This window comes from Xiphophorus maculatus, chromosome 6 (assembly GCF_002775205.1).
Source record: "Xiphophorus maculatus strain JP 163 A chromosome 6, X_maculatus-5.0-male, whole genome shotgun sequence".
In the NCBI taxonomy this organism is placed as follows: domain Eukaryota; kingdom Metazoa; phylum Chordata; class Actinopteri; order Cyprinodontiformes; family Poeciliidae; genus Xiphophorus; species Xiphophorus maculatus.
The window spans coordinates 27,387,998-27,405,275 of NC_036448.1; the positions used below are offsets into that span (position 1 = coordinate 27,387,998).

Sequence of the window (17,278 nt, forward strand, 5' to 3'; positions counted from 1 at the left end):
GAACCGTAAGAAATCGCCTAAAGGAGATGGGATTTCAATACAGGAAAGCTAAACGAAAACCAGCATTGACACCTAAACATAAAAGAACGAGACTCCAATGGGCTAAGGAGAGGCAATCATGGACTGTGGATGACTGGATGAAAGTTGTCTTCAGTGATGAGTCAAGAATCTGCATTGGACAAGGTGATGATGCTGGAACTTTTGTTTGGTGCCGTTCCAGTGAGATTTATGAAGAGGCCTGCCTGAAGAAAACAACCAAATTTCCACAGTCCTTGATGATATGGGGCTGCATGTCAGGCAAAGGCACTGGGGAGATGACTGTGGTTAATTCTTCTATCAATGCACAAGTTTACATTGACATTTTGGACAGTTTTCTCATCCCTTCAATTGAACAGATGTTTGGTGATGATGAAATAATTTTCCAAGATGACAATGCATCGTGCCATCGGGCAAGAACAGTGAAGGCATTCCTTGAAGAAAGACACATTCAGTCGATGTCATGGCCTGCAAATAGTCCAGATCTCAACCCAATTGAAAACCTGTGGTGGAGATTGAAAAAAATGGTCCACAAGAAGGGTCCAACCAGCAAAGCTGATCTGGCAACTGCTATCAAAGAGAGTTGATTGATGCAGAATACTGTTTGTCACTCATCAAGTCCATGCCTCACAGACTGAAAGCTGTTATAAAAGCCAAAGGTGGTGCAACTAAATACTAGTGATGTATTTTGAATGGTCTTTTGTTTATGCGTTTTTCATGATTCCATACTTTTTTCCTCAGAATTGAGTGATTCCATATTTATTTCCCTGTGTTTGGTCAATTAAAGTATCATTCACTGACTTCCACAATGTTTTCTCTTCATTTCTTTGAGTGTTCCTGAAGGCCAACAAGTTGCACTTTGGAACGACCTTAATATTGTATCATGTTTTTGATCTGAGTTTGTTTTACAGCATGAAATGTCTGAATGAGTGCTCATCCAAGACTGGTGATTCCATACTTTTTGCCAGGGGTTGTATATTCATATCACTTTAAATTACTTTATTCCAAACTGGATGGCATGTTTAGGCCATGTTGTACAAGTGGATTTAACCTTTTTTACTCTGACGCCTTGAAGTGGAGCAAAAGTTGCTTTAAATCTATTTATTTATTTATTTATTGCTCCATCAGATGCATTTTTTCAGTTTCTGACCTGAATTTCATGGGAACAGTCAGTTTTAAAACTATCAACTATAATCTGGTAAAAAGTGAGTTACAGCCTGAAGTGAGATGCAATTCCCTCATTGCTGCAGAGGCTGTAAAAAAGTTTTTATTTGCATGATTCACTTTGCAATTGATTTAAAGGAAACTCTGAGAACCTGGACCTTTGGGAGAGAAATACAAACAAAAGAAATAAAAATAAATAATAATCAAACGCTCCCTCCTTCTGCACTCTTTAAAACATCTTTTTCACAGGTTGCTAATGCGCTTAGTGCTCTGCTTGGCTGCCATTAGGGGAATTATGCTCCCACAGCGGGCGCTAGGCATTGTTTGGTTCTTCAGTTAATCAGCTCTCGGCGTAAAACTTAATTGTTTTTAGCATTTTTCCAACCTTGAGGAAGAATTGGATCATGCACTGCAAAAACACAAAATCTTACCGAATATTTGTAGTCTAGATTCTACTGCAAATATCTTAGATCAGTTGAAATAAGACAAAACTATCTTACAATTTAAGATATAGGAGCCAATAATTCCTTTAAATTGATGAAAAAGTACTAGTCCCATTGCCAGATTATTTCACTTATGACATGGGAAAAATGTCTTCTTATGAGAAAAATAATGTGCCAATGGAACTAGTGCTTTTTGATCAATATTGAGAAATTATTGAATTATTAAAGCTCAAACTTCTTGCTGAAGCAACAAAAGCAACATTCAGCACCACAAACACCTGAAACAGAATTTTTTTAAAAGTCTGGATTATAATCCCACCTGTTTAGAGTTGCCTTTGTACCATAATTAATGAAACACTAATCAACATTTTTATGTGTAATGACGGCACGTGGAAAAATTTTATGTTTCAGTTGTTGGCTGTGCCCTTGAATTTTTGTGTTTTTATGATATAAAGCACTTTGAACTGCTTTGCTGCTGAAATATGTTATACATATAAACATGATTGATTGATTTGTAAGTTAGTTTTGTATTATTTCAAGTGTACTAAGATATTTAGCCTAGAAACTAAAAAAAACTTGGTAACATTTTGCACAGGATCACGTGGGAATAGAAATGCTGCTTTTTGTGGATAATTTTCCCACTTCTGATAACCTTCCTACCGTAGGTGAGAACGTAGAGCGGCTTGCCGTTGGTGTCCATGGTGGTCAGACACGGCGCCTTCGGGGAGATGGTGCCCCACCGCTGCAGCGCCGCCTCCAGAGACGGCGGCCAGTTGGTCACCACGCCCAGCTGCTCGCCACGCATGGCCGCCATCTGCGCTCCCTCGGCTTTGGGAAGGTTGGGGTCTGGCTGCTGGACTGCAGAGGAGAGGAAAAAACATCAGAAGAAGAAGAAGGGTGAGGTCACTGCATCGTACGATTTAGATCTGTTGATGACGTGTGCAAATCTTCGGCTATTTTCTGCTAAAAAGACACTTTGGTAAATGTGGTGTTTTCATTAAGGCTGCAGTTTGTAACTTTAATAAGGAATATGTTTACATACACTGCAAAAACACAAAAACGTACCAGGTAATTTGGTCTATTTCTAGTGCAAATATTATAGTACGCTTAAAATAAGATAAATTTGACTTATAAATGACTTTTCAGTAAGAAATATGAGCTTTATTTAAAATAATAAATTCTTTCTAATGATGAAAAAGTACTAGCTCAATTGGCAGATTATTTTACTTGTAACAAGAAATGTTTTAGTGAAACAATTTGACAGTGAAACTAGTACTTTTTGATCAATTTTAAGGAATTACTACCTTAAAACAAGCTCGTATTTCTTGCTGAGAAGTTACTTTTGTAAGTTATTTTTGTCTTATTTAAAGTGTACTAAGAAATTTGCAATAGTTGGTAAGACATTGTGTTTTTGCAGTGTATCTTGTACAGCTCCTGTTCACATGTTTCCACCAATCATCTTGGTACTTGTAGCTGTTTAGACTTTTATATGATTCTCCTCCTCATTTCTCTAAAACAAACGTATCCAATCCAATTAGTCCCTGACGTCCTTTGTCAGCTGACAGAGATTCTACCATCTGTAACTAAACACAACCACAATGTGTTGGTGGAGCTTTGATTGTGTCAAATTAAACTGCATTCTCATAAAATTTAGCAGCACCTTTTGTGCTGTTAAAAGCAATAAAAAAATCATCCATCATGAACAAACTAACCTGCTTTTTAAGGCCTTCCAAGTGCAAACTGAGCATTTTAGTAAAAACAACACGTTTCATCCACGGTGATGAATTTTAACAACGCACATTTACTATTCATGCTTAAATTATGAATTAACTTCTGTTTCTGCAGCTTTTGATACTAAAAAAAGAAGAAAATATTCATCGGCGTGGCTCGGTGTTGTCGAGGGAATGTGGCGATTTTGTCTGAATTAAGTATTTTTCAGCTTCATGAGGTGAAAAAATGCTGGTTGTAAAACAAGCTGAAAGAAAAACGGCAGTAAATCCCAATCTGGGATTAGATTTATGGGAATTTGAAGTATTTTTTTTAAAATAAAGGGAAGCTTTTTACCCTCCAGAAGCTCCTCAAAGTCATCGACGAAGAACTCCCTCAGCGGCGGCCGTTTGGGTCTCTTCAGCGTGTTGACCAGCTGTTGGATCTTGGCTGAAACTCTGCTGCTGACTGGAACGCCTGCAGAGCAAAAACAGGTTTAATCTGAGGTTTAATCTGGGATTTCCTGAAGTTTTACCTCAAACCATAAACGAAGCAGAACAACCGAAGGATCAAAATGAGATTAAAGGCTGAGGTTGCAGATGTGTTTCTGTTGGCCACAGAACTACGCAATTTGTCATTTTGAAAGTAAATTTGCTGAATGGAAACAACTGACAGTTTTGGAAAAAAAATAGTTGATCACAAGTCTTGGTTTTTTTTTATTTATTTTGCAAAACTTCAATAGAAACTCTTTTTTGCATCACAAGAATCACATGATTAACTACCTGATGTTGCTACTGCTGGAAACAACAAAAAAAGAAAACAAGAAGCAGTTAGAGATTTAAAACTAAAAACTTATAATTCTGAGATTAGAGTCATAACTCTGAAAATAAAGTCATAACTCTGAGATTTAATGTCATAATTCAAGCCAAATTCTGATATTAAAGTCACAATTATCAAATTTAAAATCACAGTTCTGAGAATAATGTCAAAATTCTGAGGTTTAAAGTCATTATTCTGAGATTTTAAATCATAATTCTGAGATTAAAGTCAGAATTCTCCCTTTTCCCCAGAGGCCCTAATCCTGTTCTGCAAAACAATGCTAATGTAGTTTTAAAAATGTTTTATCTCCCCAAACACGATTAAATTAACAAACAGATTTTCTTCACACTAGAAAAAAGCTTCTCCTATTTTTACACCATGGATTTTTATATGAAGTTAAAAAACAAACTAAAAACTCCTCACTCATACTCCAGACTTATTCTTTATCCCCGAAATGTTTATCAACCTCAATAAGGTGAAATGACAAGTTAGTAAGAGTCTATAATGATTTTCTACAGCTGGAGATTAAAAGCCTGAAAGAAATGTAGAGAAATCTGGTAGTTATCTGATTGTTACCAGATAAAATCCAGCTTAGGGTTTCTCTCTTTATTTCATTTTTATGATTCTAAATCATTTCATTTTAGTTTAAACATTTCTAAAAGGACTCACAAGAAAGACAAACCACTCCAATGTGTCAGTTTTTAAAGAAAAATAATGAACAACATGCAGGTTTTTGCTCCTCACCGTCTCCGGTCTCCATCAGCTCGGCGTTTCCATATTTGGGCGTCTGCCTCTGGGCCGCGGAGCCGCCGCCGCCAGGTGGGGCCCGCTCCACCTGGATCCCGTCTGCGGTGGTGTTGGCCGTGTTGTTGGTGTAGCCGGTCACATCTGGGGGTGCAGAGTGGTTTTCTGAAACAGATATCGGAGCGAGTCAGAACCAACCGCACTGCGCCGATCCACGTGAAGGAAGCCGGCTGCTGAATCTGAAGTTTGAATTTAAAGTCAACATTGGGAAAAACTGTTTTATTGAGCGAATGCTTATCAAGAGAGGGTGGATTCTGCATCTAGATTTATCACAATTAGCAATAAATCAATAATAAATTAAAACACACTGGATAATTTCCATTTGTATCATTATCGTTTTTCTCTTTTCTCTCTTGTTTTCTACCAAAAACTGATGATAAAGGTCTTGAGTCTGGTGCAGAGGGTTAGACTTTAACAAATAATTAATTTTATTTGTTGTTTCTGTTGTTTGGATAAAGGTTTGAAATGAAGAAAACTCAGCAAGAAGGTTCTATATTCGAATCCCGGCCAGTCAAAGCTGCTACAGTTGGTTTTAAATGAAGAAAATCAAAATAAAAGCAGAAAAAACTCAATTCAGTGAAAATCCACCTTAACCAAAACCTTTCCTAATAAAAACTCTGATTTCCAACAGTCCAAAACTTCCCCTGAATGCAGCAACTCCTGTCTTTGAAAATCAACTAAAAAGACTCAATTTTCTCCTCAGACCTTCGGTATTCAGCCCATTTTTGCCACATTTAGGAACCGTTTATCTGTTTCTGATGTTTCAAAGCTCCCAGCGAGCCTCAGACTCTTCACATGTGCGTCTGTTTTTTTTTTTACAGCTCGACCGCGGTTTTGCGGCATCAAACAATGTTTACCTCTCTTTGCTGGACGCCGCTCACAGACGTACTGTGACGGGATGAATCTAAACTGAAATGAGTGAAATTGTGAATTTTATCTGTAAAGACGGACAGATATTCAGCAAACTGGTGTGTTTATGCTGCGGCTGCAATAAATTTTCCTCACAAGTTATTATAATGATGTATTGTGGTTAATATTTGGCACTAAGTGAAATATGAGAAGAATATCTTTAATTGATGGTAATTGATCCCCGGAGAGTAGAATTTTATGTCTTAGAGTATCAACTCAGACACAATCCAGCTTTTAATCTTATTTCTCACATGTGATTCAGAATTAAAGAAAAATATAACTAACACTCGTGTCTTTACTTCAAAATCTCAAATTAGAGTTTCACAGAAATCTTCAGTCTCTACTTTGACTGATTTATATGCAAACTCTCTTTTCATGTATTCACTTCCTTTAAACAGAAAAATGTATATAAAAAATGTTCAAGGTAGTAAAGATTCATAAAAATGGAGCAAAATTTATAGGGAAAAAAGGAAAATAAGGCTTTCTTCCTTATCTTTTAGCCTATTTCTGGTTAAATGTAAGCTTTTAAGATAAATATTGACACTGTTTCTTATGGTGACACAAAAAAGCGACTTAAAAATGGAAATGTTTAAAGTTAAACAATATTTAGCCCTTGCTGATGCTTAAAAAACAGTTTCTGATGCACTGACATGCTTTCAGGAAGTTCAGCTCATCCCTGTTTGTTCAGATGGCTGAAATCTGAGCCCAAACCGATCAGACCGGTCGTAAAAAAGTCCCGAAAACAAGATGGGGAGTCTGCTGGCAGTGACGCAGCGTGCCGTAGACAGCCAGACGAACAGAACATCTCGTCCGGACCTGCGCTGAATAATAATGCTGCGGCATGCAGGTCGGCATGCTAATTCCTGCAGCGCATTGCACATTCAGTCTCAGCAACATCTGGGCTGTTGGACGAAAAGTCAGGCGCAGTTCGTCTGTCTGGAAACGAGCGTGTGCAACTCCACCGACCTCATCAGGGAGATGAAGATGAGAGCCAGCTGAGGAGGAAGATGAGGAACGCCTGGTTCACTGCAGGAATACCAATAAGTCAGTCCGTCTCCCAAATACAGCTTAAAACGGCCTCATAGTTAGAGAGTGTGCAGAGAAACCTTGATAACATTACATGTGGATAAAGCAGAGTAAATTAAAGTCAAATTTAAGACTTTTTAAGATGTTTTTAATGCCACCTGGAATAGAATTTAAGACTGAAAAACTATAAATAAAGAGGATAGTTGGGGGATTCTGCATTACAATCAAAAAGAGCAAAAACTGAAGTTTGATTCTCTGTTTTTCGCTCTCCATAACTGTAGTGCCAAGCTTTAAAGTTTTTGGTTTTTTCTCCCAGAATGCACCTAGCCTCTTACAGATTAGCAACAAAGTATAACAAATGCTAAGCTAGTGGCAAAGACAAAGTTTGTCCAACAAACTACCGATAAATTTACATCTACCGATGATAGACACAAGAAAATCTAGCTAGCTAACATATCGTAGCAGCTAGCAAACAGCAGCTTCAACCACCTTGAGTCACAGAAAGCAACGAATATATCTGCATCATGTGACAATATTTTCCCTGACAGAAAAGTGCCATGGGAGAAAAAACCTATATGAAATAGTCCTGCTAAGACACATTTAAGACCTGTTATTATTGAATTTCAGGCCAATTCCTAGTTTCCCCCCCAAAATGTAATGCATTTTAAGGCCTTAAAAAAATCTAGCTACCAACCACGTGTATATTAGCAGCTAGCTAACAGTAGTGGCAACCGCTTTGAGTAAGTGACTGCAATGAAGATGTTCAAGCATGACTAAAATTTTTGTCTGACAGAGAAGTCCCAAAAGAAACAAAGCTACATTAAAAAAATAACATTTAGGACCGGCAATTAATGTATTTAAGGCAAAATTAGCTAATTGCAGGTTCAACCATCTCGAGTCAGCTATCTGCATGCAACAAACGTTTTCCTGTTAGAAAACTACCATGAGTAAATAAAAAACAACATGAGATTAAATCAAATTTAAAACCTGCAATAAATGTATTTAAGCCAAATAATTTTTTCTTTAAAAAAATACATTTAAGACATTCTAAAACATCTAGCTAGCTAGCTAGGGTAGCTTCAACCTTGCACAACTCAAACTTTCCCATGGAAAAAAAAAATAAAACAACAGAAAAGAGAGAGAAAGAAAATAAATCCATGCAAATAAATTTATTTGAATTTTCTGGAAAATGCTAAGTTGTACCCAGTTATTTTTGGCTGAAGGTGACTGAACGTTCAGTTAAAAATAACAATTTTAGTCATTTTTAGTTGCCATAGAAACTATTTATATAGTTTTTGACTTAATCTAAATAATTTTAAGTAACAGAAACACAGAGCAGGGAAACAGTCTTCATTCCTCCAACATCTGATTTGAGATGAAACTGTTCTGAAAACAGAAACATGCTGCAGAAATATTCAAATCAATAAACACCAAACAGAAGAGAAAAAAAAAAACAAGGGAAACTACGAGCTGTTTTTTTTTAAACGTCTTCAAACACATTGTTGATTTTTATCAACAATTCACAGCTTTTATTTACTTTCATGCATCAGTAGCTCAATGCTATGGGAATTAGCATTGAAATTAGCATTTCCACGCTAGCACAGCTACAAGCTAAGGGATTCAGGAAACAATCATCAGGGTGGAAGGGGAAACTGAGCAGCAAAATGGGAAACACGACATCCATATTGGCGTCAAAGGATGGCAGGAGATCGGCCGGTAAATTCTCCGATCTCCGACTTACCGGAGCGCTGAGGCTCAGAGTTTCCGTTCTGTACCAAACCAGCTGGCTCTGCCTTCCTCCTCCTCTTCCTCAAGGAGAGGTGGCTTAAAAGGCCTGAAGAACAAGAGCGGAGGGAACCTTGAATCAAGGCGCCAGCAGAGCCGTTCAGTAAGACACTCACCGCTCATAATTACCTCACACAACCCCAGCTCAATAAAACCCAACAATCCTTTAAACCTAAAACAAAAAAAATTTAGAAGATGATTTCTAGACCAAGTTTAGTCAGTTTAAATGGTTTAAACATCTAATGATTATTTCAGAATTAGATTATTATAAAATAATATTCCAACAGGGTCAATTTGCTGAAAAATGTAAAAAAATTAAATGATTATAGAAGCAAAGAAGTTTAACAACTGGTAATAGGGACATTAATAATAAATAAATGCATGTTGACACCTCCTCAGAATAACTGTTCAATAACTGTTGGACAACCGTGTCCTCCAGCTTTGACCTTAAACATGGAAATGAAAAGCAGAACATCTCTAAACATCAGGATTCTGCAAAGAAAATCCTCTGTAATGAAAATTATCTCAGGAAACAAAACAAAACAAGTTAAAAATTACATTTTGAGGCTTAGATTCCATGTTTGTACAGTTCTGAAGGAGAAAACATTTGAAGCTGGATAATAAAAACACGGAGCTGCCAGAGCTTCACTCCAACAGTAAAACAGTCGACCATCAGGACATAAAAAACGCTGAACCTTGAGTCGTTCATCAGCACTTTGCAGTAAAGTCGTTCCCTCCGATGAAGCCACAAATTAAAGCTTCAAGGTCTGAGACAGAGCTGAGGGAAGTGGACAGACAGAAGACCTCGATAACTTCAAATATAGAAGCAGTCATAACTCAAACACAGCTTAAAATGTTCAGAAAAGGCCGGAACATTTAAAAATCAGCTCTAAATTATCCTCGGTAATGACAGAGTCAAAGGTGAACAGAAATGACCTCCAACAAAAAGAACTGGATTATTTCCCACTCATCTAAAACTGTTACGTTTTATACAAATAAGTGGCTCTTTAGACCTTATGCAATGACTCTTAATAACTTTGGCTAAAGATAATATAAAAGGAACAAATGTTTTGAAATATATAACAACAAGTAATGGAAAGATAAAACTCAATTTCTACAAAATAAGTATTTTTAGATTTATTTTGGTCATTAAGTTGGAAACTGTGCATTTTTTAACATAGATGTTATTTCTCAAAATAGAAATAAAATAGTGATTATTTAAAAAATAGATTTCCTAGATACTTATAATAATAATTAATTATAAATAGCCTTTTCCAAAACATTTGTGGCTCTGAACATGTTTTATTGAGGCCCAAAATGTCTCTCTGGATTGTAAAAGTTGCCGACATCAGTTGAGTTCATCAGGGATGCATGAATACAAAACATTTTATCAATCAATATCTGTATAATTCCAAAATACATCAATGTAAAGAGAAGTTCAACATTATTTAACTTTAAGATGTACTCATTGAATGCTATTTGTTGATATTTTAACAGATTCACTGCAAAAACACAAAATTTTACCACATATTTTTGATCTAGTTGTTGTGCAAATATCTTAAAATATTTTAAATAAAACAAAATTAAGTTATAGATAACCTTTCAACGAGATATAAGGGCTTATTTTAGGTAAATAAATCCTTAATCCATTGGCAGATTATTTCATGGGAAAAATATCTTAAGTGAAATAATCAAGTCATTATTAGCTTAAATCATTTTCCTATTCCTTGCTGACGTTACTTGTATGTTAGAACACTTGAAATAAAATTAAAATAAGAGATTTTCATTATAAACTACACTACAAATACTTGGTAAGAGTTTGTTTTTTTGCAGTGTTTTTAACTCAACACGTCTCTAAGTCCCATCTCACCGCCTGTTTTTCTTGTTTCATTTATCCGAGGTCGGCTGAGTGCTTTTACGTCAAGGTCTCGATGCTTTTCTGCTGCTTCTGCCTCCCTGGAAACAACTTTCCACTAATTACAGCCAGCAGGGAAGAGTGACGCAGGAAATCAGCGGGAATGAGCCCCAAACAAACAGACACCAGCAAACGGCCGGCGTGCGCAGAACCTGGGCCGTGGATGTTGGCGGGGTGGAGCTGCCAGGAAGCTCTGTGCGATATCTTCAGAGCTGGATACCAACCGCGCCGGCGTGACAACAAGCAAACCTCCGCCAGTATGTTTAGTCATGACGCTCCCTCAGCAAGAGACAGGAAAAAGGTGGAAGCAGGAGCCATGGAGCCGCTGCGGGGCGATTTTCCCCAGATTTATACCTGCCCTAAAATCATTTTCTGCCCTTCTGTTTTCTGGTGGCAAGCTAAAAGCTAACGGTTTAGTAAAACCCTTAAATACAGGGACTTGCAAAAGTAATAACCCTTGAAATTTCTCATATTTAATCATAATACAACCAAGAATTTCCATTTGTATGATGTGGTAGACCAACACAAAGTAGTGCATTATTGTGAAGTGAAAGATAAACAATATGTTCTATAATTTTTAGGGCACCAGCACTAACTTAAAGTTAGTTGTGCTAACCCTAAAGCAGTAATCATAAACATTTGTTCTGCTAATGCTAAAGTGCTAAATCAACATTCTAATTAGCGGAATATAATGCTAAAGCACTAAACCAATATTCTTGCTAGTGGAAGCTAATGCTAAAGATCTGAATTAATATTCTAGTTAGTGGAAGCTAAAGCGCTAAACCAACATTAGCAGAAGCTAATAAGAAAGTATCTAACCCTAAAAAACACCTGTTTTAATAGTTCAAACACCAGATAAACCTCAACATGCATCAGAACGCACAGAGGAAACCGTCTTAGCACTAAAACAGGAGCTAACACATACAGTCTTCCATGTCTCGGCTTTTTGGGGTTCAGCCAATCAGCACTAAGAAAATGAATGGGGCTCTAGGTTTGGCTGCTTTGCGAAATGCCAAGCAATGTCAAGTAGCTTTGCTGCTACATATTAAAGCTTCTTAAGTTGCATTTTTCTTCAAATATTTATGAAAGAATCCAAAAACAGACACATTTTCAGCAAATAATTTAGAGCTACGTTAACAGCTGGTATTCAACTGTAACAAAATCTGCAAAAAGTTCAGCAGGTGTGCATTTTTTTTTCAAGGTACTATACAGCAAATAAATAAGCAGTAATATGAACACATCCCAGCATTCAACACAATCTGGAATGATAACTTTCAGAGTTAGAAATGGATTTGGAGGTATAAAAGAATTTGTCCAAAACATTTATTATTAACACAGATATAATAGAAGGAAAACATTTAGCCCAAATGCTTTCTTGTTTTTAATATTACATCAGATGTTTTGAGTCTGTTTTTACTGACAAAAGATTCTAAAGCGTGATGTCACAAACTGGAGCGTTTCGATCAAACAGGAAACCGGCTCACAGTTAAACCTGCATTTACACACTGTACACAGGAACATAAATACCAGTTCCCATCCAACACTCCCAGTTAACACCAATAAACATCAAAGCCTGAACAGTAAGCCCACCCAGCTACCTCGTGAAAGCAGATCCACTCACTTTTATTAGAAAGCTCGACTGCAAACAGCTAAAAATAACCTGGAGGGAGGCTGCTGTAAAATGGAGGCCTTCAAAAGGTCCTGATGGGTTTTAACTCCGTTAAAAAACAACATGAAAATGGCCCGTTTATTATTCTGAGCCGGAAAGTGGGAAGAACATCAATTTGACAAGGCTGCACCGATTGAACGGGTTCATTGTATAATTCAAGGGCAGATTTTAACTTGGAAACTACAAATTAAAGTGAAATTTTTGGGTTCATCAAAATCTTTGGTGTCATTTCAGTTTAATCTGATATAAATTAATTCTTTCAGGAAGAATGAGCCAAACTTTACGTGAACGCTTGCGAGAAGACTGACATTCTAGACTCTCTGGCATTAAGTCAGACTAAAACTTTCCTGTGTTATGTCAGTAAGGATTGCACTAAAATATTATTTAATTTTTATGATGTGTTCTCACTTGATGGTCCAGTAGATTCGGTTCGATTGGGGACCAACTTTGCTAAATTTGATGCATTTTCAGCTGCTGTGATTCTCTTTCTCACTGCACTGAGTCAAACAAACCAATTTAATTGAAAAGCTGTTCCCCTCGTTGCCTGTGGGGGCGCTGCAGCAAGAACCACTGAAGGAACAACATGAAAACCTCAGAAAAAGACTTAACGTCACTTCTTTCTTTACAAAATCTAAACAAAATTGTAGTGGCAGATTTTAGCGGTTGGGAGATTTCTCTATTTTGGTAAAAAACATTGAGCCATTTTTCCTGCTAGTGCTAGCCTAGCATGTTTGTTTTGGTTGTATTTACCCAGAATGCCCTGAACTGTAGTCTGCTTCCTATTTTTGAAGCGGTTTCTGGTTCACATTTTAATCTGAGCCACATCAGAGTTCACTTCAACCGAACCGAAACCGAGTTTGTAGGCAGACCAGTGTTTGATTATGTAACATGGAAATCCTACATCAGTTCTTTAGTTTCTTTTTTGTGCATCTACTTTGTCTTCTCAGCTTGTATCTGAAAGGTCCTACACAAAAACACATGACTTGAATTAATAAACCGAGCTTACTGTACTATTTGATAGCCGTGATCAACAGGAGTGAATGTATGTTTGGCTTTAAATTACTTTTGTTTGCAAAAATCCCAGGTCAGAATTTGAACTCATGACCACAGCAAATAGAAATATTTATTTTGGTCATAACATTACACAAAAATTGCTCTAAGTCAAAAAAATCAATTAATCACATGATAAACTAAAGCATGAGTTATCGGTTTTCTCTTTTCTTTTTTCTCCTTCTACCAAAAACTGGCTGAAAAAAGTTTTCAATGTCTTAACTAGTCCTTTTTTAAGGACAATTTTAATTTTACTTGTTATTTTTGTTTATTTCTTTTGGATATTTAAAATGTCTTCTTTTTCCACACTGTAAAAAAAAAAGTCACGCCCTTAGATCATGTGTCAGGATCTAAGGGGTGGAAAACTTTGACGGCTGCGGAGGCGTCACCTGTCTTGTGGCGGTGATGATGGCGGTGGTGGCGGAGGTGTTGCTGGGCGGAGATGTGGACGTGTTGGGCCAGGACGTCGGCCAGCCGGCCCGCGGCCGCCCCGCTGCCCCCGCTGCGGGTGGAGGAGGAGGAGGAGGCGGTGGAGGAGGTGGTGGTGGTGGAGGAGTGAACCGCCCGGCTGATCCAGTGCTCCATGCTGATGCTCCCCTCCCTGCTGGACGACGTTCCTCCGCCTCCTCCGCCGTCCTCTTCCTCTCCGTCTCCTACGTCTTCGTCGCCGTTGCCCTGACCTTCGCCCTCCGATCCAGAGGAAGTGTCTGAGGAAGAAAACCAGGCAGAGAGCTAATCAGAGAAGCTCTGGGTCATCCACTACGTTTGATTTTAACAAGCTTTTTATGTCTGATAAAAATTCACAGGTCCTAGTTAATGAAAGCTGTTGAAACCACTTAAGAAAATTGTAAAAGTGAATTTTTATTGAAGAATTTAAACTTCTGTTGTCAATTTTGATTCTGGCTAAAATACAAAATCGCAGTTAAATGGAGAAACATGTTCATTGTGTCTAAATCTCTCTGTAAACATGTCATATTTTTACATTTTAAACAATTCAAATGAAGATTCTTCCAGAAACACATAAACTTCCTTCTGTTACACTGCAAAAACTCAAAATATTGCCAGGGTCTAGTTTCTAGCGGGAATTTCTAAATACACTTGAAAAAAGACAAAACCAACTTTAAAGTAACATTTCAGAAAGATATAAGAGCTTGTTTTAAGTAAAATATGAATTAATATTATTTAAAAAGTACTTGTTCCACTGTCTGTAAAAACAAAATGGAAGCTGCTGCAGGGAGGGAATAATTCAGTCTAATATTAAAATATTGATATTAATATTTAAAATTTTATATTAATGTCCTTTTGTCTTTCAAAACTGACTGGAGTAGATCCTGAGGATCATGTCCACACTTATAGAGTAAAGCAAAAATCATTACGAATAATCGTTTTGAATCACAAATCGTTGTTGAATTGAATAATGAAATAGTAAAATATTCCCAATAATAGCACATAAAATTACATATTACTTTCTGCCTAAAAAATGCTATTTTATGCTGATTTGCACAAGTGGGCATCGAGTTTCAATTGTAATGGTCTGAAGGTAGGAAAAAGAGGAATGAGCTGGATATGAAGTCATTGTGATCTTAAAATATTAAATATTTTATAACTGATGTTATTTGGCATGATGAGCCAATTAAAAACATCTGCAGCACTCATCAGAGCGTGAATGTTTGCCCTTAAAGGAAAAGGATCGATACATTTCAGTGAGGACTGTCTCTTTTTTTTAAACAGATCCAGGAAGACTGTAGTCGATTTTGGCAGCTGAAACAATCTTCTGCTTTTTTTAATACTAAAAAAATAAAAATATGACCCGAGGGCCTAGAGGCGCCTTTGGATCATCTCCATCTGGCCTTCAAAAGCCTCAAACCAGAACAAAGAAACAAAGAAACCAGCAGAATATTAATGAATCTTGAGGCAAATGAAAGCTGATGATCTCCAACAAGAACCAGAACGAGCCTCAGGTTTTCTTCACCAGGTTTGAGTTTATTAAAGATGAACAAATCAGAAGAAAAAAAATGGATGATCAGAAGAAGTTTTTCAAAAAAGCTGCAAAACTGCAAACCTGTTTTCTGCAGCAAAGAAATGCTCTGAAGTTCAATACTTTGTGGCATTAACAGCATTAGATAAGTGAGTGTGGTCCACTTCCTGTTACCTGCAGTTGATATAAAAATGCTTTATGTAGCAAACGTGACTAAAAATCTGACTTTGTAATGTAACGCCCTGAAACTCTCCCAACATGGATCCTCTATTAACCCTTTAACGACGTTTTTACCAGCGTTTCACTAAGAAGCAGCTCCAATAATGAGCTCAGCAGATACAAAGTTCCACCAAGTGTTTGCTAATTGCTGCTGGCTAGTCTGAAGGAGCTCAGAAGGGGAGGGGCTGCGCCTAGAAGGCGGGGTTAGGTCTACCCAGGCGTTTTGTACAGCTGAATGGTTGCCATGGAGATTTAAAGATTTCTCAAAGATGAATGAAAGAACTAAGGCAACACTCCAGGTTTGTTTTTGATGAGGGAATGACATTATGACACGATATAGAGATAAAATAAAGTAATAGTGCAACTTTAAGGTTTTGTAATACAGCTGTGTTTCCATCCAATTGTCAAATGAATTTTGACCAAATATTTTAAGTTTTTGCAAAAGAGAAGAAAAAAAATTTGCTATATCAGAACTTTTTCGGTAAATGTTTCCATCTTCCCTTTAGTGCATTAAATCTTTTTGCAAACTCTACCTAAAAAATATTTTTTGTGAAACTGAGATTATTTTGAATTTCTGTCAACCTTTTCAAATTCAACACTTCAAAACACGCAAAAAAAAAACACTGATGCAAACATGTATGTTTTATTTACATATTCAAAATGGCTGGCCTAAACTTATTAATATGAATGGAACAATCTTTGTTTGCATTACAGCAATCAAACAATTTTACTGATCATCGCTAATCATGTTTTCACTGATATTCTTTTTTTTTTTGGTCTGACTTTGAGGTAGGAACTCCTCCTAACCATCACCCTAATATTTATTTCCCTCCCTCAATTTTCAGATTTGTGTTTCTTGTTGTTTTGGGACTGGCCCAACCTGCCAGCTTTGAACCTAAACCTGTCAGGGCTATGAATAATTTTGGGTAGTTTAGTTTTACCTGGTGGTGTGTAGGCGTCCATGGAGGTCTGGACCACCAGCGATCGGCGCTTAGAAGGCATCGGCACGGCCATTTTCCTTTCCTTATGCTTCGCCAGGGCCGCCTGCACGGCCTCTGTGTGCACATCTGGAAACACATTCACAATATTTTGGTTTTACAGTGAAAGGAACAAATAGAAGAAGGAAAAATCTAGCTTGGTTTACCAGCAGCTTTAGTGGACAAAATAGACACAGATTTTTCTAAGAAATTTCTGATATTAATTTGAATATTTCTGAGTTTTTCTTGCAAGTTTACAGTTTTTTAAGCTTAGAAATTTCCAAGTTTATTCTAGACCATTTTTAAAGAGTAACAGGAAAATTTCAGATTTTTTTCTTGCAAATTTACAAATTTTTGAACTCAGAAATTTCATTTTTTTCTAGAAAATCTCAGAGATTAATTTTAAAATTTCAGAGTATTTTTCATGCAATTTTTTTCTACTTTTGGAGATTAGAAATATCAAAGTTCTTTTAAAAGAATTCTGATATTAATCTCAAAATTTGAGTTTTCTTTCAAATTTACAACATTTTGATGTTAGAAATTTTAAAGTTCTTTCTAGAACATTTCTAAGATTAAACAGAAATTTTCAGATTTTCTAATCACAAATTTACAACTTTTTGAACTCAGAGATTTCTTTCTGTTTTGAAAGAATATTTCTGAGATTTTTCTATTTTTTCCCTAAGGAAGTTTTAAAGATTCTTCTCAACATTTGAGTTTCTTTCTTGCAAATTTACAACTTTTTGAGCTCAGAAATTTCAGTTTTCTATCTATAGTGGC

General features: G+C 36.7%; 1 protein-coding gene across 9 annotated transcripts in view; it reads right to left on the reverse strand.

The window, feature by feature from the left end:
- The window catches only part of dip2c (disco interacting protein 2 homolog C), a 162,300-nt gene that overhangs the window by 43,128 nt on the left and 101,894 nt on the right, over nucleotides 1-17,278 (reverse strand). For 8 of the 9 annotated variants that reach the window (XM_023334751.1, XM_023334753.1, XM_023334747.1 and 5 more), the window contains exons 4-9: nucleotides 16,466-16,591; nucleotides 13,717-14,034; nucleotides 8,650-8,742; nucleotides 4,914-5,078; nucleotides 3,708-3,827; nucleotides 2,304-2,501 (exon numbers count right to left, since the gene is read on the reverse strand). In XM_023334751.1, the coding sequence (XP_023190519.1) occupies nucleotides 2,304-2,501; nucleotides 3,708-3,827; nucleotides 4,914-5,078; nucleotides 8,650-8,742; nucleotides 13,717-14,034; nucleotides 16,466-16,591 (1,020 nt within the window). The remainder of the gene's footprint in view (nucleotides 1-2,303; nucleotides 2,502-3,707; nucleotides 3,828-4,913; nucleotides 5,079-8,649; nucleotides 8,743-13,716; nucleotides 14,035-16,465; nucleotides 16,592-17,278) is intronic. The other variant, XM_023334750.1, reaches the window with a different exon arrangement.